The sequence below is a fragment of the Callithrix jacchus genome, chromosome 22 (assembly GCF_049354715.1).
Source record: "Callithrix jacchus isolate 240 chromosome 22, calJac240_pri, whole genome shotgun sequence".
Classification (NCBI taxonomy): Eukaryota; Metazoa; Chordata; class Mammalia; order Primates; family Cebidae; genus Callithrix; species Callithrix jacchus.
Genome location: NC_133523.1, coordinates 11,487,364 through 11,507,957, shown reverse-complemented (window position 1 = coordinate 11,507,957; position 20,594 = coordinate 11,487,364). Strand labels below are relative to the sequence as shown.

Below are 20,594 nucleotides of genomic sequence, written 5' to 3'. Positions count from 1 at the left end.
GACTGTGACCCTGGGGGCAGGCCAGGGAGGAGGCTGGGCCAGGTGTGCGCCTGGCCCCTGCAAGCCCAAAGTCCCTCTGGTCTGCCATCTCAGCCCGGCCCAGCCATGCCCTGAGAATTATTCACTTCATGTTTATTGAGGCCCCCTGGTCTGCTCAGGCCACAGGGGGGACGTTGTCCTGGGTTCATAGGATAGCACAGGGCTTCTCCTTGAAGGGGTTGGTAGTGGCTGGGATGCCCACAAGGAAAGGGCACTCTTGGCCTGCTCCATGCAGAACTGCAGCAGATCGGCAGCTGCCTTGGACACCTGCAGACCAACCCAGTCAGCCAGACCTGGGCATGCACCTATGCGCTGGCCCATGTGTTCCCACGTCTTCCCACCTCCTGCACCAGCCCCGACCCTCACCTCACTCGGTTGATGCCTGCCTCCATCTGCAGCTGCTCCACTGCCCGGCGGGCCTGTCCAGTGTCACTGCTGATGGCCACCTTGCTGGACATCTGGGGAAAGTGGGCAGGGCTGTGGGCAGCAGGCCCAATCTCAGCCCCCTAGAGGGAGCCTGAGGTTCCCACACCTCCTGTATCCCTTGGGGACTGCGGGATGAGGGTGGCTGTTCCTGGACCTGTCAGGCCCACACACCTTGGCTAAGGGCTCCGAAGCCACGTCTGGCTGCCGGGTCCTCTGGTAGCTGCCCGCTCTGGCTCCCTCCCCTACCCGGCCTGGCCTCTCCGACCCCCTTTCTCCCTCTGCTACCCCTGCAGAGACTTTGAAGCCAGGACTTTCATAGAGTAAAATATCACCAGCCACAGCAGCAGCAGCTGCCTCGGCTGAGGGGGTCCGTGCCCCAGGAAGCCCTGTGGCTGCCCTGGTGTCACGTGTCACCTGTGTCCCTGTGGGCTAGGTGCCTTGGTTGGGGGAGTGAGGAGGCCCTGGCCTCCCCCTAAGCTGCGGGATCTCCTGCTGACTGTCCCTAACAAATCTGCTTTGGTAGCCTCTGCCGCCCCTGACATGCAACCCTGCCCCTCCTCCTCTCACCACTGCCCAGGCCCAGAAATCCAATGCCTTCATTCTTTTTTTTGACAGTCTTGCTCTGTCACCCAGGCTGGAGTGCAGTGGCGCAACTCGGCTCACCACAACTTCCGCCTCCCGAGTTCAAGCAATTCTCCTGCCTCAGCCTCCTTAGTAGCTGGGACTAGAGGCATGTGCCATAACATCCAACTAATATTTTTGTATTTTTAGATGGCTTCACCATGTTAGCCAGGATGGCCTCGATTGCCTGACCTCGTGATCTACCCACCTCAGACTCCCAAAGTGCTGGGATTACAGGCATGAGCGACCATGTCTGGCCTCTTTCTTTAAACCCAGGTTCTTGCTCTATCACCCAGGCTGGAGTGCAATGGTACAATCATAGCTCATTGTAACCTCAAACTCCTGGGCTTAAGTGATCCTCTCACCTCAGCCTCCTGATTAGGTAGAATTATAGGTGTGAGCCACCATGCCCTGCTAATTTATGTTTTTAACTTTTCATAGAGATGGTTCTATGTTGTCCAGCCTGGTCTTGAACTCCCAGCCTCAAACGATCCTCTTCCCTTGGCCTCCCAAAGGGATTATAGGTGTGAGCCTCTGAGCCCCTCCCCCGCTGAGATTCTAAGATGTGCCCAGCACGCTGTGCAAAAAACAAAATGAGCAATGATACAAGACAAAACCCAGCCATCACGGACTTGCCATTCTAGTCAGGCAGGGATGGACAACAGAAAACAATGTACTCATACATCTGAAAGAGTATGAAAGAAGAGTAAAATCAAAGTAAAGGGGAGAGGAGTGGTCAGGCAGGCCTCTCAGAGAGGGAACATTTGAACTTAGGCCCAAAGGAGAAGAAGGAACTGAAACATGGGGAGTTCTAGGCAGAGGGAGCAGCAAGTACACGACTCCTTGGACAGAAAAGCTTGGTGGGTTCCAGGAACAGCTTTTCCAGGAAAAGAGGTCCATGTACTGGAGAGGGGAGAGGGAGGGAGGGCCAGCATGGCGAGAGACAGGAGGTTGAGAGGTGCTCTTTAAGACCACTGTGAAAAGCTTGGAATTTACTCCCAGGGAAGCTACCATCAGGAGGTTTTAACAACAATGTGTTTGATTTATTCATTTATGTTTAAAGAGCTGTGGCACATGCCTGTGGTCCCAGCTACTGAGGAGGCTGCAGTGAGAGGATCACTTGACCCCAGGAGGTCAAAACTGCAGTGATGCGGAATCCGCCAACTGTGCTCCAGCCCTGGTGACAGTGAGACTCTGCATTCAAATAAAAAAATAAAAAAAAACTCTCTGATCTTCCTGTTAGGTGGGAGATGGATTGGAGGAGACCAAAGCCAGCTTGTAGGCTATGGGGTTAAAGAAAATGCCTGGATTTCGGATGTACTTTATAGGTAGAAGGTGGCAGACATGCTGAGAAGGATGTATGTGTGGTGTGAGAAAAGGGGAGACAGCAAGCTCCACTTTCCAATTTTATTATTATTTCTTTAAGACAGAGTTTCGCTCTTGTTGCCCAGGCTGGAGTGCAGTGGCATGGTCTCAGCTCACCACAACCTTCACCTCCTGGGTTCCAGCGATTCTCCTGCCTCAGCCTCCTGAGTAGCTGGGATTACAGGCATGAACCATCATGCCCAGCTAATTTTGTATTTTTAGTAGAGACAGATTTTCTCCATGTTGGTTGAGCTGGTCTTGAACTCCCGACCTCAGGTGATTCACCCATCTTGGCCTCCCAAAGTACTGGGATTACAGGTGTGATCTACCACGCCCAGCTTATTTATTTAGTTTTGAGATGGAGCCTCGCTTTGTTGCCCAGGCTGGGTGCAGTGGGGTGATCTTGGCTCACTACAACCTCCGCCTGCAGGTTTGAAGTGATTCTCCTGCCTTAGCCTCCTGAGTAGCTGGGATTGCAGGTGCTCACCACCACCCCAGCTAATTTTTGCATTTTTTAGTAGAGACAGGGTTTTGCCATATTGGCCAGGCTGGTCTCTAACTCCTGACCTCAGGTGATCTGCCCACCTCAGCCTCCCAAAGTACTTGCATTACAGGTGTGAGCCACCACATGGGCCCCATTCCCTGTTTTTTAGTATAGTGGATGAGTGGAGGGTGGGGCCATTTGCTAAGATGCAGAATGAGGCCAGGCGCGGTGGCTCAAGCCTGTAATCCCAGCACTTTGGGAGGCTGAGGCGGGTGGATCATGAGGTCAAGAGATCGAGACCATCCTGGTCAATATGGTGAAACCCCATCTCTACTAAAAATACAAAAAATTAGCTGGGCATGGTGGTGCGTGCCTGTAATCCCAGCTACTCAGGAGGCTAAGGCAGGAGAATTGCCTGAACCCAGGAGGTGGAGATTGCGGTGAGCCGAGATTGTGCCATTGCACTCCAGCCTGGGTAACAAGAGTGAAACTCTGTCTCGAAAAAAAAAAAAGATGCAGAATGATCAGGGATTGGTGGAGAGGGAACTGAGGGGGTAACTGAGATCCAAGTGAGGATGTCAAGGAGGATGTCTGGCTCCTCCAACAAGGTAGGCCCATTCCAGCCTCAGGGCTTCTGTTGTTCTGTCTTCCCAGGTACAGGGGATGGCCTCCCTTCATCTTCGCATACAGGGACTTTCTCAGCCTTCTGGCTTTGGCTCAGATCTCACCTCCTTGGCATCCGTCATCCATCCATTCAACTAGCACTTTGGGAGGCTGAGGTGGGCAGATGACCTGAGGTCAGGAGTTAGAGACCAGCCTGACCAACATGGAGAAACCCCATCTCTACTAAAAATACAAAATTAGCTGGGTGTGGTGGCACATGCCTGTAATCCCAACTACTTGGGAGGCAGATCACCTGAGGCAGGAGAATCACTTGAACCCAGTAGGTGAAGGTTGCCGTGAGCCAAGTTGACTCCATTGCACTCCACTCCAGCCTGGGCAACAAGAGTAAAACTTCGTCTCAGGGCCGGGCGCTGTGGCTCACGCCTGTAATCCCAGCACTTTGGGAGGCCGAGGTGGGTGGATCAAGAGATCAAGACCATCCTGGTCAACGTGGTGAAACCTTGTCTCTATTAAAAATACAAAAAATTAGCTGGGCATGGTGGCGCGTGCCTGTAATCCCAGCTACTCAGGAGGCTGAGGCAGGAGAATTGCCTGAACCCAGGAGGTGGAGGTTGCGGCGAGCCGAGATCGTGCCATTGCACTCCAGCCTGGGTAACAAGACTGAAACTCCGTCTCAAAAAAAAAAAAAAACTTCATCTCAAAAAGAAGGAAAAAAAGCTGGGCACAGTGACTCACGTCTGTAATCCTAGCACTTTGGGAAGCCGAGGCAGGGGGATCATGAGGTAAAGAATTCAAGACCAGCCTGACCAACATGGTGAAGCCCCATCTCTATTAAAAATACAAAACTTAGCTGGCATGGTGGCGGGTTCCTGTAATCCCAGCTTCCCAGTAGGGTGAGGCAGGAGAATCACTTGAACCCAGGAGGCAGAGGCTGCAGTGAGTCAAGACTGAGCCACTGCACTCCAGCCTGGGTGACAGAGTGAGATTCCATCTCAAAAAAAAAAAAAACTCCTGATTGCACTCAACATAGTTAACATTCCATCTTCCCAATCAGACTGTGGGCTCCAGTAGGGTCCACATCTTGGTCTCTTTCACCACTAATTCCTCAGTGTCCAGCACAGGGCCCACCGTATAGAACATACTACACGAACTGTAGAGTAAGTGAATAATTCTCTCGACTGTATGCACTGTTAGGAGGGTGCTTTGAGATACCGAGGGTCTCACAGTCTTGCTGGAGGGAAAGATGTCAGCTGTGGGTCCCAGAAGAGGCTACTGACCCAGTGGAAGTTCAGGGAAGACTTCCCAGAGGAGGTGACAGCTGCAGCCATAGGGGAAGGAAGAACAGAGCGTTATGCAGCATGTGAAAGCTTTGGAAACCTGCAAGGGCACGAACCAGGCTCACTATTCCATTAGACAAGAGAGGCTGAGGAAAGCTGAAACCGTGTTTCACTCCGCCTGGTGACTGAAATCCTGTCCATGGGCGACGCTTAAGAAGCGATCCTCTAAACTCCAAGAATGTTAAGTTAAAAAAAAAAGAAAAAGAAAATGAAAGGAAAAAGAGAGAAAAAAAGAATAGATTCCCATACAAAAATTAGCTGGGCACTGTTGGGCGCGGTGGCTCACGCTTGTAATCCCAGCACTTTGAGAGGCCAAGGCGGGCGGATCATGAGGTCAAGAGATGGAGACCATCCTGGCCAACATGGTGAAACCCCGTCTCTAATAAAAAAACAAAAATTAGCCGGGCATGGTGGCGCGTGCTTGTAGTTCTAGCTATTCGGGAGGCTGAGGCAGGAGAATCGCTTGAAACCGGGAGGCAGAGGTTGCAGTGGGCCGAGATCGCGCCACTGCACTCGAAGCTGGCGACAGAGGGTGACTCCGTCTCAAAAAGAAAAAAAAAAAGTAGCTGGGCACGGTGATGCACATCTGTAGTCCCAGCTACTCCGGAGGCTGCGGGGGAGTCGGAGGTTGCAGTGGGCCGAGACTGCACCACTGCATTCCAGCCTGTGAGACAAGAACGTAACTCTATCTCAAAAGAAAAAAAAATTGAAATAAAAAAAATGAAAACAAAAAAAGAATCTTCATTTATACGAAGTCAAGAACTCGTGAAAAGGAATAAAGGCTCCTCGCGGCTTCCGTATTACGGAATACGTGCATAAAGATGGCAGCTACCTGGGTTCGGAGGGCTAAAGAAGGTCACGTGATCGAACAACTTCCGGTCTTCCAAGGCGCTTTCCTGGCTTCCTGTGATCTTGTGGAGACGTGCCTGTCGGGGTAAACGCGTTTCTGGACAGCCGTAACTCCGGCCTAGGGGCATCTGTGACTCGAGAGCCGGTTGCAGGTGCATGGAAGGTTCCTCAGAAGGGGAGGCGCCCGCGGCGGCGCTGGCCGCTGTGCTAAAGCACAGCTCGACGTTGCCGCCCGAAAGCGCCCAGGTCCGGGGCTACGACTTCAACCGCGGCGTGGATTACCGCGCACTGCTGGAGGCCTTCGGCACCACCGGCTTCCAAGCAACCAACTTCGGGCGCGCTGTACAGCAAGTCAATGCCATGGTGAGGACGGGGGCGGGACTTCCAGGGCCGCGGAGAGGCGTGGCTTGTAGAACCAGGGCGGTACTCGAAGGGGGCGGGCTTGTATTTGAGCGGCCCAGCAGTTCGAAGAAGGCGGGACCTATACTGGACGGGAATTTTGTCCTGGGAAGGGGACTTTGCACTCTAGTAGTTACATCCTAGGACAGCCTGAGGAGGCAGGAACGGTTTCTTGGTGGGCGGCCGGGTTCTAGGTCTAAAGCTTTCTGGAATGAGCGGAGCCTGGGGCAAAACAGGTTAAGGGGGCACATGGGAGGAGGAGCCTAAGTCTCCGCGCCCCGGGGCTTGAACTTAGATTTGCTTTTGCCACCGGGGAAGGGACGGGATCTGAAAAGGAGAGCCCTCTTGTTCTTAAAAGGGTGGGGACAAATCCCGAATGCGTGTCCTGAGATCTGGTCTGGGAAGGGGCAGGGTTTGTTTGCACAGGGGGTGTTCCTTGGTTCCTGGTAGTACTGGTCCTGTATCCCTGAATGGGCAGGACCTGGGGTGGAATGTTTCTGGAGCCCACCTGGAGTCCTGGGGCTGGAATTTAGGACCAGTGCTTAACTCGACTTGGCTCTTACCCCCAGATTGAGAAGAAGCTGGAACCGCTGTCACAGGATGAAGACCAACACGCAGACCTGACCCAGAGCCGCCGCCCACTTACTGGCTGCACCATTTTCCTGGGATATACATCCAACCTCATCAGTTCAGGCATCCGTGAGACCATTCGCTACCTTGTGCAGCACAACATGGTGGGGACCTGGTGGGGCCGTGGCCTTGGCCTCTGGGTCAATGGGCGATGCAGTTATTAATCGTTTAAGTGAGATGGGAGATAGGGGTCCGTTTTAAGCAGAGGAATAGAATCAAGTTTTGTTTTGTAGCAGAGCTCTCTTTTAAGAGTAACTGGACGAGGACGAGCTTAGAAGTCCTGCCCAGAATGAGGGCAGGGTCTTCCTTCTTGGGCCAACTTCACTGCCTTGTGGCTGCAGGTGGATGTATTGGTGACTACAGCTGGCGGAGTGGAGGAAGACCTCATCAAGTGCCTGGCCCCCACCTACTTGGGCGAGTTTAGCCTCAGAGGGAAGGAGCTCCGGGAGAATGGGATCAACAGGTGGGACTCCTGAGTGGTGGTGGGCAGGGGAGCTGGACCACGGATCCTGGGGCCTGATGCCCACCTGCTTCCTGTCCTCAGGATCGGAAACCTGCTGGTGCCCAATAATAATTACTGCAAGTTTGAGGACTGGCTGATGCCCATTCTGGACCAGATGGTGCTGGAGCAGAACATAGAGGTGGGGCCAGGGTGACTGGGAGGGGCCAGTCCAGCAGTAGTCAGGGGAGGCGTGGGCTGAAGCTCATGTCCTTTCCTAGGGTGTAAAGTGGACGCCTTCAAAGATGATCGCCCGCCTGGGCAAGGAGATCAACAACCCAGAGTCCGTGTATTACTGGGCCCAGAAGGTGAGGATATAGGCAGGGGCAAAGTAGCCAGACTTTGGCCTGTGTTAACTTACCTTATCTTTCCAGCCACCTGGGGAGTCACTACTGTTATTCTTAGCATCCTCACTCTTCGATGAGGAGACTCCAACACAGATAGGGGTGGTAATTTTTTTTTTTTTTTTTTGAGACAGGCTCTTGCTCTGTCATCCAGGCTGCAGTGCCTGGACTCAAGCAGTCCTCCCACTCAGCCTCTTGAGTAGCTGGGACCACAAGCATATGCCACTGTGCCCCAAAATACTAATTTTTGGCCGGGCGCAGTGGCTCACGCCTATAATCTCAGCACTTTGGGAGGCCGAAGCGGGTGGATCACGAGGTCAAGAGATCGAGACCATCCTGGTCAACATGGTGAAACCCCGTCTCTACTAAAAATACAAAAAAAAAAAAATTAGCTGGGCATGGTGGCACATGCCTGTAGTCCCAGCTGCTCGGGAGGCTGAGGCAGGAGAATTGTTTGAACCCAGGAGGCGGAGGTTGCGGTGAGCCGAGATCGAGCCATTGCACTCCAGCCTGGGCAACAAGAGCGAAACTCCGTCTCAAAAAAAAAATAATTAATTTTTAAGTTTTTTTTTAGAGATGGGGGTCTTCCTATGTTGCCCAGGCTGGTCTTGAACTCCTGGCCTCAAGCAGTCCTCCCACTTGGCCTCCTAAAGTGCTGGGATTATAGCCATGGCCCACCATTCCTGGCCTGGCTAGGTAATTTTGTCTGAAGTCACCCAGATAACTAGTGGGGCCTCAGCCTCCTTATCCTCCTCCCAGACTATCTCTGGAACAGTAGTGGCAGCACTTAGCAACTCCCCTGGGGCCTGGCTCAGGGTCCAACACTCCCAGAGGCTATAAAATAAGAGCTACCCACTCCCTTTAATTAGATCTTCAGAACCTGAAAAAAAAAAAAAAGAAAGCTACTTTTTTTTTTTTTTGAGATATAGTCTTGCTCTGTTGCCCAGGCTGGAGTGCAGTGGTAGGATCTCAGCTCACTGCAACCTCTGCCTCCTGGGTTCAAGTGATTCTCTCACCTCAGCCTCCCGAGTAGCTGGAACTACAGGCACCCGCTATCATGCCTGGCTGATTTTTGTATTTTTGTACAGATGGTTTCACCATCTTGGCCAGGCTGGTCTTGAATTCCTGACCTCAGGTGATCTGCTGGCCTTGGCCTCCTAATGTGCTGGGATTATAGGTGTGAGCCACCACGCCCAGCCTACCTATTCTTTTTTTGAGACAGAGTCTCACTCTGTTGCCCAGGCTGGAGTGCACTGGCACAATAATGACTCACTGCAGTGAGCTTCTGGGCTCAAGCGATTGTCCTGTCCCAGCCTGCTAAGTAGCTGGGACTACAGGTGCATGCCACCATGCCTGGCTAATTTTTTTTTGTAGAGATGGGGTCTTACCATGTTGCCCAGGATGGCTCTTTAAAAAAGAGAGGGCCAGGCCGGGCGCGGTGGCTCAAGCCTGTAATTCCAGCACTTTGGGAGACTGAGGCGGGTGGATCATGAGGTCAAGAAAATCGAGACCGTCCTGGTCAACATGGTGAAACTCTACTAAAAATACAAAAAATTAGCTGGGCATGGTGGCGCGTGCCTGTAATCCCAGCTACTTGGGAGGCTGAGGCAGGAGAATTGCCTGAACCCAGGAGGCGGAGGTTGCGGTGAGCCGAGATTGTGCCATTGCACTCCAGTCTGGGTAACAAGAGTGAAACTCCGTCTCAAAAAAAAAAAAAAAAAAAAAAAAGAGAGGGCCAGGCACAGGGGCTCAGACCTGTAATCCCAGCACTTTGGGAGGCTGAGGTGGGCAAATCACCTGAGGTCAGGAATTCAAGACCAGCCTAGCCAACATGGCAAAATCCCATCTCTACTAAAAAAAAAAAAAAAAAATACAAAATTAGCTGGGTATGGTGGCATGTAATCCAGCTACTTGGAAGGCTGAGGTATGAGAATCACTTGAACCCTGGAGGCGGAGGTTACAGTGAGTTGAGATTTCGCCATTGTATTCCAGCCTGGGCAACAAATGAAACTTGGCCAGGTGCGGTGGCTCACACCTGTAATCCCAGCACTTTGGAAGGCTGAGGTGGGAGGATCACCTGAGGTTGGGAGTTCGAGACCAGCCTGACTAACATGGAGAAACCCTGTCTCTATTTAAAAAAAAAAAGTGAAACTCCATCTCAGAAAAAAAAAAGAAACAGCCCAGCAAGCTAAGAATAGGCTGGTTCTTTATGTGCCAGGCACTATCCTAAGTGTTGTCTGTCAGTTTTCTCATATAGGCCTCATCTATGAGAGGTGTTACTGTTACACTTATCTTGCAATTGAGGTGACAGTCCTAGAGAAATGAAGCACCCCACCCACAATCAGATAGGAGGGAAGTGACGCAGCTGGCATGGGGACGAGGCTTTGAGCTGCAGCCACTGTCCTATCATTTCCCGCAGAACCACATCCCTGTGTTTAGTCCAGCACTTACAGACGGCTCACTGGGCGACATGATCTTCTTCCATTCTTACAAGAACCCGGGCCTGGTCCTGGACATCGTTGAGGGTGAGGTGCTGGGGCCACAGAGGGGAGGGGAAGGAAGGCCGGCTGAGCCCAAGGCCTGACTTCGGCCCTCTTCCTCTAGATCTGAGGCTCATCAATACGCAGGCCATCTTTGCCAAGTGCACTGGGATGATCATTCTGGGCGGGGGTGTGGTCAAGCACCACATTGCCAACGCCAACCTCATGGTGAGTGGGGTGGCGCTCCGGCCCACCGTGAAGACGTGCTGTGTGCTAGGCCTATGCTATGCGCTGGGGAGACAGGATGAATAGACAGGCCAGGATCCCTGCTCCCCGGGACTGATGTTCTAGTGGGGGAGACAGCAAAACAGTGGACATCCCAGTGACATCCTTATCAGGTGTCAGTCGTCGTTACAGAGAAGACTAGATGATGGGATGAGAAGAGAAAGGGGTGCTGTCCAATAAGGGGTGTTGGAAGGAGGCTTCTGGAAGTGTGAGCTGGGAGCAGAGGTTTGGGGAAGCTCCTCCCAGGAGCCACATGGTTATTTACCATGCCAGGAGTTTCTGCTGCTATGCTAGGATTGGGTTCTGGATTGTAAAGTTCTCAGCAGAGGGAATAGCCAGTGGAAAGGCTCTGGAGTGCCTGAAGTAATCCAGGAACAGGTGGGAGACTGGTGAGGGGGGAATGGAGTGGTGAGGGCCAGGAGGTGATGCGGGGAGGTGTCTGGGGAGCCTGCTGGGCCTTGGAGACTGAGGCAAGGGCTTTGGCCTTTGCACTGAGGGAAGTGGGGTTCCCATGCTCCCTCTGATAGCCACATGGGGAACAGATGGTGGCAGGCGAGTGAGAACTGCAGTCCAGGACCGTGGTGACCATGCAGGGACCAGGGTCGGGCCCGTGGAGGCAGGAGGTGGCTGGGTTTGCAGGGCTTCTGAAGATAAGAGTTGACACCTCTGGGACACATGGCCATTGTTGCCCAGCAGCTCTATGACCCCAAGCATTGCCATGAGCCCTGTCTGGGAGCGAGGGGCTGCCAAGGGTTTCCTTCATCTAGGATGCACACCTCAGCCTGCTTGGCTATAGTGTCCCCTTCTGTGTCTGTCTCCTGTGACTGGCTGACTGGGCATACCCTCCCTATCCCCTCCCCACAGCGGAATGGAGCCAATTACGCTGTCTACATCAACACGGCCCAGGAGTTTGATGGCTCTGACTCGGGCGCCCGACCAGACGAGGCTGTCTCCTGGGGCAAGATCCGGATGGATGCACAGCCTGTCAAGGTATGGGAGGACTGGACAGGGTACAGGTTCTCCGGGACTATGGCTGTGGGTCCCATGGCTTACCCAGTCCCTCCCTACAGGTCTATGCCGACGCCTCCCTGGTCTTCCCCCTGCTCGTGGCTGAAACCTTTGCCCAGAAGGCGGATGCCTTCATGCCGGAGAAGAACGAGGACTGAGCAGTTGCAGTCCCAGGAAGGCCTTACCCCCCCTCTATTTATTAATTTACAGACCCAGCCCCTCCCCTACTCCTTGGTCAGCTGCATCTCTAGAATAAAATGGTCTCCGCAGTCCTTCTGTGTCTGTGCCTGTTCTTGGTCCTGGTGGTAGGTCCTCTGGCTTCAGCCTGCTCCATCCTCTGCCTCATAGGCCTCCTCCCGCCAGCATTGGATGCTGCCCCCCATGGCGGTCAGCAGGCAGGGCTCCGTGGGGTGGTAGGCCAGTGACTGCACCACGCCGGGACCCACAGGCAGAGCCAGAGCCAGGGCACCCTGTGGAGCAAGGGGTGGGGAGTGGTTATCTGTGGCTAGGCTGTGCCCTGGTTCCTGAGGTCCCTGGGCACTCCAGTCCTTCCTGGAGCTCTGTCACCTCCCCTGACCTTCAGCCACCTGCCTCTAATTGCCTCCTGGCCACTGCAAAATGAATCTACCCTAGACTGAGCCCCTCAGTAGCTCTGTCCTCCCAGGCCACATGTCTTGGGAGTCTCGTTTTTTTGTTTAACTTTTAAAAACAGGCCGGGTGTGGTGGCTCATGCCTGTAATCCCACCACTTTGGGAGGCCAAGGTGGGCAGATTGCAAGGTGAGGAGTTCGAGACCAGCTTGGTCAATATGGTGAAACCCCGTCTCAACTAAAAATACAAAAATTAGCCAGGCATGGTGGCGGGCACCTGTAGTCCCAGCTACTCAGGAGGCTAAGGCAGGAGAATCACTTGAATCTGGGAGCTGGAGGTTGCAGTAAGCTGAGATTGGGCCACTGCACTCCAGCCTGGGCGACAGAGCGAGACTTTGTCTCAAAAAAAATAAAATAAATTACAGATGAGGTCTTGCCATGTTGCTCAGGCCGGTCTTGAACTCCTTCTAGCCTCAAGTGATCCTCCCACCTTAGCCTCCTAAAGTGCTGGGTTTACAGGTTTGAGCCACCGTGCTTGGCCTTGGGAGTCTTTTCCTTGCACCTGACGTTCCTTTATCAGTCGGTCCTCTTGGCTCTGCTTCTAGACTGTGTCCAGGCACTGCGATTTTCTGCAACCACCCTGCTTGGAGCATGCCTTGTTCACAGTTTCCCTGTTCCCTGCCACCAGCTGGGCTTCATCCTGCCCACTTGGCAGCCCCAATAATGCCCATTTCCCCTGATACCCTTTAGTTACAGCATGATGTAAATAGTTACTCAAGCAAGCCACTGTTCCTCTTTCCACCTTGAAAATGCTTCACGTGGCTGCCCTCCAAGGCAACTTCTGGTCTATTGGGCCCACAAGAAATAGGTGGAACGTTCTAGCTATCTTAGTTCCTAAAGCAAGAGCTTGTCCCTTAAGTCTCCAGGGCCCCCCAGTTCCCTCTATCCTCTTACAGGCCTTAGTTCCCCTGGCCAAGCCCATGGCTGATGTCTCCTTCACTGTGATCCCCCAAACCCTGACCCTGCTACACCGGGATGGTCTGTTTCTGGCCTGACTCCACACCAGGCTGGAACATGTCAAGGATGGGGCTCAGGGCTTGAAACCATGCACAAGGATGCTCAGATGTAGCTCCAGTTTCTTGAATGACTACAGGCCTGTCTCACCCAGGATTAGACATGGGTGTCGGCTCTCCTTTGGCCAGGGGTCAGTGCCAGTAGCTTGGCCTGGCATCTGTGGCCCAGCCTGACCTGGATCTTTCTGCAGCTGCTGCCACCCTAAAGCCTTTGTTTCTTGACTGATGCATGTGTAGGCCACACCTCTACACCTTAGCATATGCTGTTCCCTTTGTCTGGAATGCCCTTTGCGCCTCATCATCTCACTTCTTCAAGATCCTAGCTCAGGCTGGGTGCAGTGGCTCAGGCCTGTAATCCTAGCACTTTGGGAGGCTGAGGTGGTGGATCACTTGAGGTCAGGAGTTTGACACCAGCCTGGCCAACATGGTGAAACCCTGTCCCTACTAAAAATAAAAAAAAATTAGCCAGGTGTGGGTGGAGGGCACCTGTAATCCCAGCTACTCGGGAGGCTGAGACACAAGAATCACCTGAACTCCAGAGGGCAGAGGTTGCAGTGAGCTTAGATTGCCCTATTCCAGCCTGGGAAACAGAGTGAGACTCCATCTCAAATAAAGAAAAAAGATCCTAGCTTTCAGGTCCTGGAGTGACTGAGGTAAAGATAGGGCTGGGATGGGGCAGGCACCCAGGTATGAGGTGGGACTGGGGGGCACCTCACCTCCACCAGGTCCCAGAAGAACACCTTCCCGTCCTCAGAGCAGCTGACCACATGTGTGTCTCGCTCACTCAGGCAGCAGTCCAGCTTGTACTCCTGGTTCTTATGGCCCTTGTACCTAAGGGCAGACAGGATGGGGGGGAATTGGTCCTTTCCAGGGGTGGGAGAGGAGGGAGGGGACCCCATGACCACAAGGACTCACTCGCCTAGCAGTTCCCCTGTGTCTTTGTCCAGAAGCCGCAATGTGGAGTCCAGGCTGGACACGAGGGTGCACTGCCCGTCCCGGCTGAAGCAGGTGCAGGTGATGGGGCCTTGGGGGAGGGGCAGGTAGTGAGGCTGGAGTGCCCCTAGCTGGTTCCCCCATCTTCCCTGCCTGCCCCACATCCCCGGCCACTCACTGCCCACGTAGTCCGAGAAGAGCTGCCCCTTCCTCAGGTCATAGCGTCTCACGCGGCCATCCACAGAGCTGCAGGAAAGGGTAGGTCCAGCAGGAGCCTTGACTAGGCGCCATAGCTCCAGGCAGCCCTGTGCGTTCTCAGCCCATGTGCCTGCTCATCCAGGGCACAGAGGTGGATTCTGAAGTTCTGGCCTTGAGACTCAGGCCCAAGGCTAATCAGGGCCTAACTCCACGACCCATCCCCTTTCCAAACTCATGGAGTCCTTCTGATTCCCTCTTTTCCTGCATTCTCCAGCTCTTCCTCCTCAGTACTAAGTCCCACCACTTTCCCCACTACCCAACACCAGCATCTGGACTGCTCTGGTCTCTATGCACCTTCACAGACACCAGAGGGAGCACTTTTCAAAGTACAGTAGACCCATGAACAATGCTGGTTTGAACACAGAGTCCACTTATATGTGGATTTCTTCTGCCTCTTTCAGCCCTGAGAAAGCAAGACCAATTCCTCCTCTTCCTTCTCTTAGTTTTTATTTTTATTTTATTTTATTTTTTTAAAAAAGAGATGTTGCCCAGTTCCTCTTTCCACCTTGAAAATGCTTCACGTGCCTGCCCTCCAAGGCAACTTCTGGTCTGGGCTATGTTGCCCAGGCTGGAGTGCAGTGGCTATTCACAGGCGCGGTCCCACTACTGATCAGCACGGGAGTTTTGCTCCGTTTCCGACCTAGGCCGGTTCACCCCTCCTTAGGCAATCTGGTGGTCCCCCGCTCCCGGGAGGTCACCATATTGATGCTGAACTTAGTGTGGGCACCCGATCGGCATAGCATACTACAGCCCAGAACTCCTGGACTCAAGCAATCCTCCAGCCTCAGCCTCCTGAATATCTGGGACTATAGGCATGTGCCACCGCACCCGGCATTTTTTTTTAATTTTATATTTTTTGAGATGGAGTCTTGCTCTGTCGCCAGGCTGGAGTGCAGTGGCATGATCTCGGCTCACCACTGCAACCTCTGTCTCCAGGGTTCAAGTGATTCTCTTGCCTCAGCCTCCTGAGTAGCTGGGACTACAGGCATGAGCCACTATGCCTGGCTAATTTTTTGTATTTTAGTAGAGACAGGTTTTCACCATGGCCAGGATGGTCTCGGTCTCCTGACCTCGTGATTCGCCTACGTCAGCCTCCCAAAATGCTGGGATTACAGGCGTGAGCCACCGCTCCCGGCCCTCCTCCACTTTCTCAAAGTGAAGATCTTTATGAACTCTCCACTTCTACTTAATGAATAGAAAAGGTATTTTTTCTTTCTTATGATTATTTTTATTTTTAAAAAATTATTTTATATATATATATATTTTTTTTCGAGAGAGAGTCTTGCTCTGTTGCCTAGGTTGGAGCCAATCTTGGCTCACTGCAACCTCCAACACCTGGGTTCAGGCGATTCTTCTGCCTCAGCCTCCAGAGTAGCTGGGAATATTGGCTCCCACCACCATGCCCAGCTAATTTTTGTATTTTTAGTAGAGATGGGGTTTCACCATGTTGGACAGGCTGGTCTCAAACTCCTGACCTCAGGTGATCCACCCACCTCAGCCTCCCAAAGTGCTGGGATTACAGGCTTGAGCCACCGCATCCAGCCTGATTATTACTTTTTTTTGATGGAGTCTCAGTCTGTTACCCAAGGTGGAGTGCAGTGGTGCCTGAAACTCCTGAGCTCAAGGGATCCCTTCCACCTGAGCCTCTAGAGTAGCTGGGACTACAGCTGTGTGCTACTGCGCCAGGTGGCAGTAGGTTTTAATCTGAGCATGGGGGCAGCTATGATTCCCAGTGGCACCTGGGGTGAGACCAGGTCATGGCTCCACTCACCCTGCCAGGATCTCGTGGTCTGACACCTTCACACTGGACACGCCATCTCTGGCCTCATCCAGCGTCTGCACTGGCTCAGGCCTCCGTGAGCGGCAGTCCCAACAGCGGATACTGGAATCAATAGAGCCTGTGAGGCCAGCATGATGGTGAGGTCAGGTTTGGACTGGGAGGGCAGCACCCTGGGCCCCCCTGCCGAGGCCTCAGACTCACCGGACAGGATAACTGTGGCCTCTTCATTAAACTGCACCGTGTTCACCTTCTAAGAAAGTTATTGCCACTCAGAGGAGGCTGGACTTTGGAGGATTGGGATAAAGGTAGGGTTCCCAGTGTCAGTTAAAGCAAAGGCGAGGAGAAGGGGAGGTGAAAGGTTTTGGGGGAACTTCGAGGACAGGGGTTGGTGACTGCCTAGCCTGGCATGCGGAGCGGGGAATCGCCATCTGGGGAAGGGATCCTTATGGTATAATGGAGGGTGTCCTTGTTACCACCTATGCGCTAATACGGGTTCCCTCCGCTCCAGTGAGGGTCTCTAGGCTTTCACTCACCCCTGCGTGGCCCCGGAATTTGCGCACGACCTGCCCCGATGCCACATCCCACAGGACCACCGCCTTGTCTCCGCCGCCGGAGCAGAGACTGCTGTTGTCAAAGGAGCTGGAGGACAGAAGGAGGGATATCAACATCGAACTCTGATCCCAGCCTCAGCGCTCCCATCTCGGCCTGGCACCCGGCTCACCCGGCCGCATCCAGCACCTCGTAGCCGTGGCCGCTGTACGTCCGCAGCAGCGTTCCCCGAAGTGGGTTCCACAGTTTCAGGGTCTTGTCGCTGCCGCACGTCAGGCAGTAATTGCCATCCACTGGGGAACACCAGGCGGGGGTTACTGGGCCGCCGACCTCAGGAGGCGGGAGGAGGACCCGAAATGAAGACAAAGGCGCTCACCGTTAAATCGTACGGCTCGCACTGCCCCTTGCCCGCAGTCCAGAGTCTTCAACCGTTTCTGCGGCAGCTCCGGTGGCCGCGGCTTTGGCTCAGGGAAAGCCATGGTCCCAGGGCCCCTTCCTCGGCGCTTTAAATCGGTGTGCACGGAAGATTCCGCGCCTTGGAAACCCACGCTTGGGTGTAACCCTATTATTGTCCTCCCTGACCTACTTCCTGTTTCTCACTTCCGGGTTTATCGTTTTGGCTCGGGTTAGAGCTATTCAAGTCCGCTTTCAGGTTATTTTCCCAATTTCCCCTTTGCAAGGAAGATTTCTCTGGGTAGGGGGAGTCCAAGCCTCCGTCCTGAGGAACGGAAATGCAAGGGCTTTGGGTGTTACTCTAAAATCTGCCCTCCGCTTGCACGGCGGAAACTGCAATTCCCGCAGCGGAAGAGGCGTGACCGGGCTTTCGACTAGCTATGTCCACTAACAATATGTCGGACCCACGGAGGCCAAACAAAGTACTGAGGTGAGGACACCAGCGTCTTGGCCACCGGGTTCGGGCGGTGGGTGTGGATCCGGGCCCTGGGAAGCGCCTGTCCATCCCGTGGGCGGGGCCTGAGCGCCCCTGACCTTCGAGCCTGTCGCAGGTACAAGCCCCCGCCGAGCGAGTGTAACCCGGCCTTGGACGACCCGACGCCGGACTACATGAACCTGCTGGGCATGATCTTCAGCATGTGCGGCCTCATGCTTAAGGTGGGCGGGGTTGAGCTTCCACGGGTGTAGTTGGACCTGAAAACGAGGCCCGGGGGCGGGTTTGGACTGAAGAGGGGCGTCGGGCCGGCGCTGCTGGGGCGGGACCTGAGATCGGCCGGGAGTGGGGCTGGGGTAACGCTGGGCCAGAAAAGCCCCAGTTTTTGGGTCAGGGTAGGGATGTGGCAGATTGGTCTGCAGGTGGGGCCAGGCTTTGAAGCAACTTGGAGGGGACTCGTGGAAAAAGGGCAGGGTCTTAAGCATGTGGTACGTTAGAGTCTCTCTTGGCCCGGGCAGTAGGACTGGAAACCACGTATCTGGAGTATGTCATGTGCTGGTGGGACTGAGAACTCCCGATGGGTAAGGTCCCAGCTGCATCAGATGGAATCAGTGGGCACGAACTGTTGTCTGGAAAGGTGGCTTCCGGGGATTCATTGGTGTACCTTTCACTGACCTAACCTGCCCACCTACCTGTTTTTCCCCAGCTGAAGTGGTGTGCTTGGGTCGCCGTCTACTGCTCCTTCATCAGCTTTGCCAACTCTCGGAGCTCAGAGGACACGAAGCAAATGATGAGTAGCTTCATGTGAGACTTGGCCCAGAGGATGAGGAACTCGTGAGTAAGGGGTGGGGGGACCCATCTGCCCATCCTGGACTGACACCTCTCTCCTGTCTCAGGCTCTCCATCTCTGCCGTGGTGATGTCCTATCTGCAGAATCCTCAGCCCATGACGCCCCCGTGGTGATACCAGACTAGAAGGGTCACATTTTGGACCCTGTCTACCCACTAGGCCTGGCCTTTGGCTGCTCAACCTGCTGCCCTCAGCTGCCGTCCTGGACTTCCCTGAATGAGGCAGTCTCAGTGCCCCCAGCTGGATGGAGGGAATCTGGCCCTTTCCTAGGGAACACCCTAGGCCTACCCCTCCTGCCTTCCTTCCCCTGCCCACTGCTGGGGGATATGCTATCCATGTTTCTGGGGGTATCCATTTGCTTTCTCGTTGAAAAATGTTAAAAATAAAGTTTTTCACTCTGGCTGTCAGCCTCTTTCTTCTGTTCATTAGGGTGTTCCTCCTAATTGAGGGGAAGGGCTCTAGCTCCATAGGCCTGGTGTGGGGCCAGTCTGGAGGCTTCTGGCTGTTCTTGCTTACTTCATAAACATTTGTCTTAAGTCAGGTGCTAGGGACAAGACAGGGACTTCTGCCCTCTGGCAACTCACCAGGTGGCCCTGCTGACCTAGATAATCTGGGCTTTGGTTTCCTTTTTTTTCCCCTTTAAAAAAAAGAAAAGCCAGGCGCAGTAGCTCACATCTGTAATCCCAGCACTTTGGGAGGCACTCCAGCCTGGTGACAGAGCCAGACTCCATCTCGAAAAAAAAAACCCCAAAAACAAAAAACACAGGGCCTTGTCTGTCATGCAGGTTGAGTGCAGCGGCCCAATCTCTGCTCATTGCAGCCTCAAACTCCTGGGCTTAGTCCTCCCACCTCAGCTTTTCATGTAACTGGGATCATAGGCATGTGCTACCACGTCCAGCTAATGTTTGTTTTTTGAGACAGTTTCGATCTTGTTGCCCAGGCTGGAGTGCAATGGCATGATCTGTATCTCAGCTGACTGCAAACTCTGCCTCCCTTGTTCAACGATTCTTGTGCTTCAGCCTCCTAAGTAGCTGGGATTATAGGCCTGTGCCACTATGCCCAGCTAATTTTTGTATTTTTACTAGAGGCAGGGTTTCATGGTGTTAGTCAGGCTGGTCTTGAACTCCTGACCTCAAGTGATCCACTGCCTCCCAAAGCACTGGTGTTTTGGTTTTGTTTTGTTTTGAGACACAGTCTCATTCTGTCACCCACATGCAGTGGGCATGATCTTACTGCAGCCTTGGCTTCCTGGTGGTCAACCTCCTAAGTAGCTAGAACTGAAGCAGGAGAATAGCAGAGGAAATTGAAGGTTGGATAAAAGGAGAAATGAGGCCGGGTGCAGTGGCTCAAGCCTGTAATCCCAGCACTTTGGGAGGCCGAGGCGGGTGGATCACGAGGTCAAGAGATCGAGACCATCCTGATCAACGTGGTGAAACCCTGTCTCTACTAAAAATACAAAAAATTAGCTGGGCATGGTGGCGGGTGCCTGTAATCCCAGCTACTCAGGAGGCTGAGGCGGGAGAATTGCCTGAACCCAGGAGGCGGAGGTTGCGGTGACCCGAGATTGCACCATTGCACTCCAGTCTGGGTAACAAGAGTGAAACTCCGTCTCAAAAAAAAAAAAAAAAAAGATAAATAAAAGAAAAAAGAAGAAATGAGTAGGAGCAGAAGCAGGATAAAGAGGCAGGTAAGCAAGAAGCAAGATAAGAAGCAGAAGTTGACCCAAAATAAAAGTGACAAGTAAGGAGACCTCATGGCTGGCTAAATTCAGAACGAACCAGCAAGAGGCAGCTCCTAAAAGATGGGCATGCACACTAGAGAGAAAATATATCCTAAAAATGACCGCATATGGCAATTAGGTCATTAAAGCTCATGCATAAGGGCTACATATCATGCATATACTTAAAATTGTGGGATGGAAGCAACCAAGAAATTAACTCACCCATCAAAAGGCACATACTTGCTAGAGATTAGGCAGCCCGGGAAAGAAAAAAACATCTAAAAGAACCCCAGGGGCCGGGCACAGTGGCTCTCGTCTGTAATCCCACCATTTTGGGAGGCCCAGGTGGGTGGATCACTTGAGGTCAGGAGTTGGAGACCAGTCTGGCCAACATGGTAAAATCCCATCTCTATTAAAAATACAAAAATGAGCCAGATATGATGGTGCACGCCTGCAATTCCAGGTACTTGGGAGGCTGAGGCAGGAGAATCACTTGAACCCAGAAGGCAGAGGTTGCAGTAAGCCGAGATCACACCATCCCACTCCAGCCTGGGTGACAGAGTGAGA

At 53.3% G+C, this 20,594-nt stretch overlaps 4 protein-coding genes across 9 annotated transcripts; 2 read left to right on the top strand and 2 right to left on the bottom strand.

The window, feature by feature from the left end:
• Positions 1–58: 58 nt before the first annotated feature.
• GNG14 (G protein subunit gamma 14) lies at positions 59–5,838 on the bottom strand. Its single transcript, XM_017967600.4, is given in 4 exon segments — positions 59–252; positions 255–407; positions 410–497; positions 5,729–5,838. Coding segments are annotated over 3 exon segments (309 nt in total). The 5' UTR covers positions 5,729–5,838; the 3' UTR covers positions 59–184.
• DHPS (deoxyhypusine synthase) lies at positions 5,787–11,699 on the top strand. 5 transcript variants are annotated; one of them, XM_078360667.1, is made up of 9 exons: positions 5,787–6,108; positions 6,714–6,878; positions 7,116–7,237; positions 7,319–7,415; positions 7,495–7,581; positions 10,037–10,142; positions 10,222–10,327; positions 11,313–11,372; positions 11,453–11,699. In XM_078360667.1, the coding sequence occupies exons 1-9, from the start codon at positions 5,902–5,904 to the stop codon at positions 11,697–11,699; spliced, it is 1,197 nt and encodes a 398-aa protein (XP_078216793.1). In that variant the 5' UTR covers positions 5,787–5,901. The 5 variants fall into 5 exon arrangements, with proteins under 5 accessions (XP_078216793.1, XP_003735540.3, XP_008985607.3 ...); XM_003735492.6 differs by having other exon boundaries at positions 10,222–10,325; positions 11,247–11,372; positions 11,453–11,662; XM_035285300.3 differs by lacking the exon at positions 5,787–6,108 and adding an exon at positions 6,273–6,302 and having other exon boundaries at positions 10,222–10,325; positions 11,247–11,372; positions 11,453–11,662.
• On the bottom strand, positions 11,553–17,118 carry WDR83 (WD repeat domain 83). Its single transcript, XM_002761772.4, has 9 exons — positions 16,949–17,118; positions 16,745–16,865; positions 16,557–16,662; positions 16,225–16,273; positions 16,015–16,141; positions 14,164–14,231; positions 13,968–14,076; positions 13,769–13,883; positions 11,553–11,860 (listed from the first exon to the last, which is right to left on the bottom strand). The coding sequence occupies exons 1-9, from the start codon at positions 17,049–17,051 to the stop codon at positions 11,711–11,713; spliced, it is 948 nt and encodes a 315-aa protein (XP_002761818.1). The 5' UTR covers positions 17,052–17,118; the 3' UTR covers positions 11,553–11,710.
• A 256-nt stretch (positions 17,119–17,374) lies between these two features.
• Positions 17,375–18,708, top strand: WDR83OS (WD repeat domain 83 opposite strand). 2 transcript variants are annotated; one of them, XM_008987360.5, is made up of 4 exons: positions 17,375–17,455; positions 17,577–17,682; positions 18,165–18,262; positions 18,355–18,708. In XM_008987360.5, exons 1-4 carry the CDS (start codon positions 17,406–17,408, stop codon positions 18,419–18,421), a joined length of 321 nt encoding a protein of 106 aa, XP_008985608.3. In that variant the 5' UTR covers positions 17,375–17,405; the 3' UTR covers positions 18,422–18,708. The 2 variants fall into 2 exon arrangements, with proteins under 2 accessions (XP_008985608.3, XP_078216794.1); XM_078360668.1 differs by having other exon boundaries at positions 18,165–18,292; positions 18,355–18,495.
• The last annotated feature ends 1,886 nt before the right edge of the window (positions 18,709–20,594 follow it).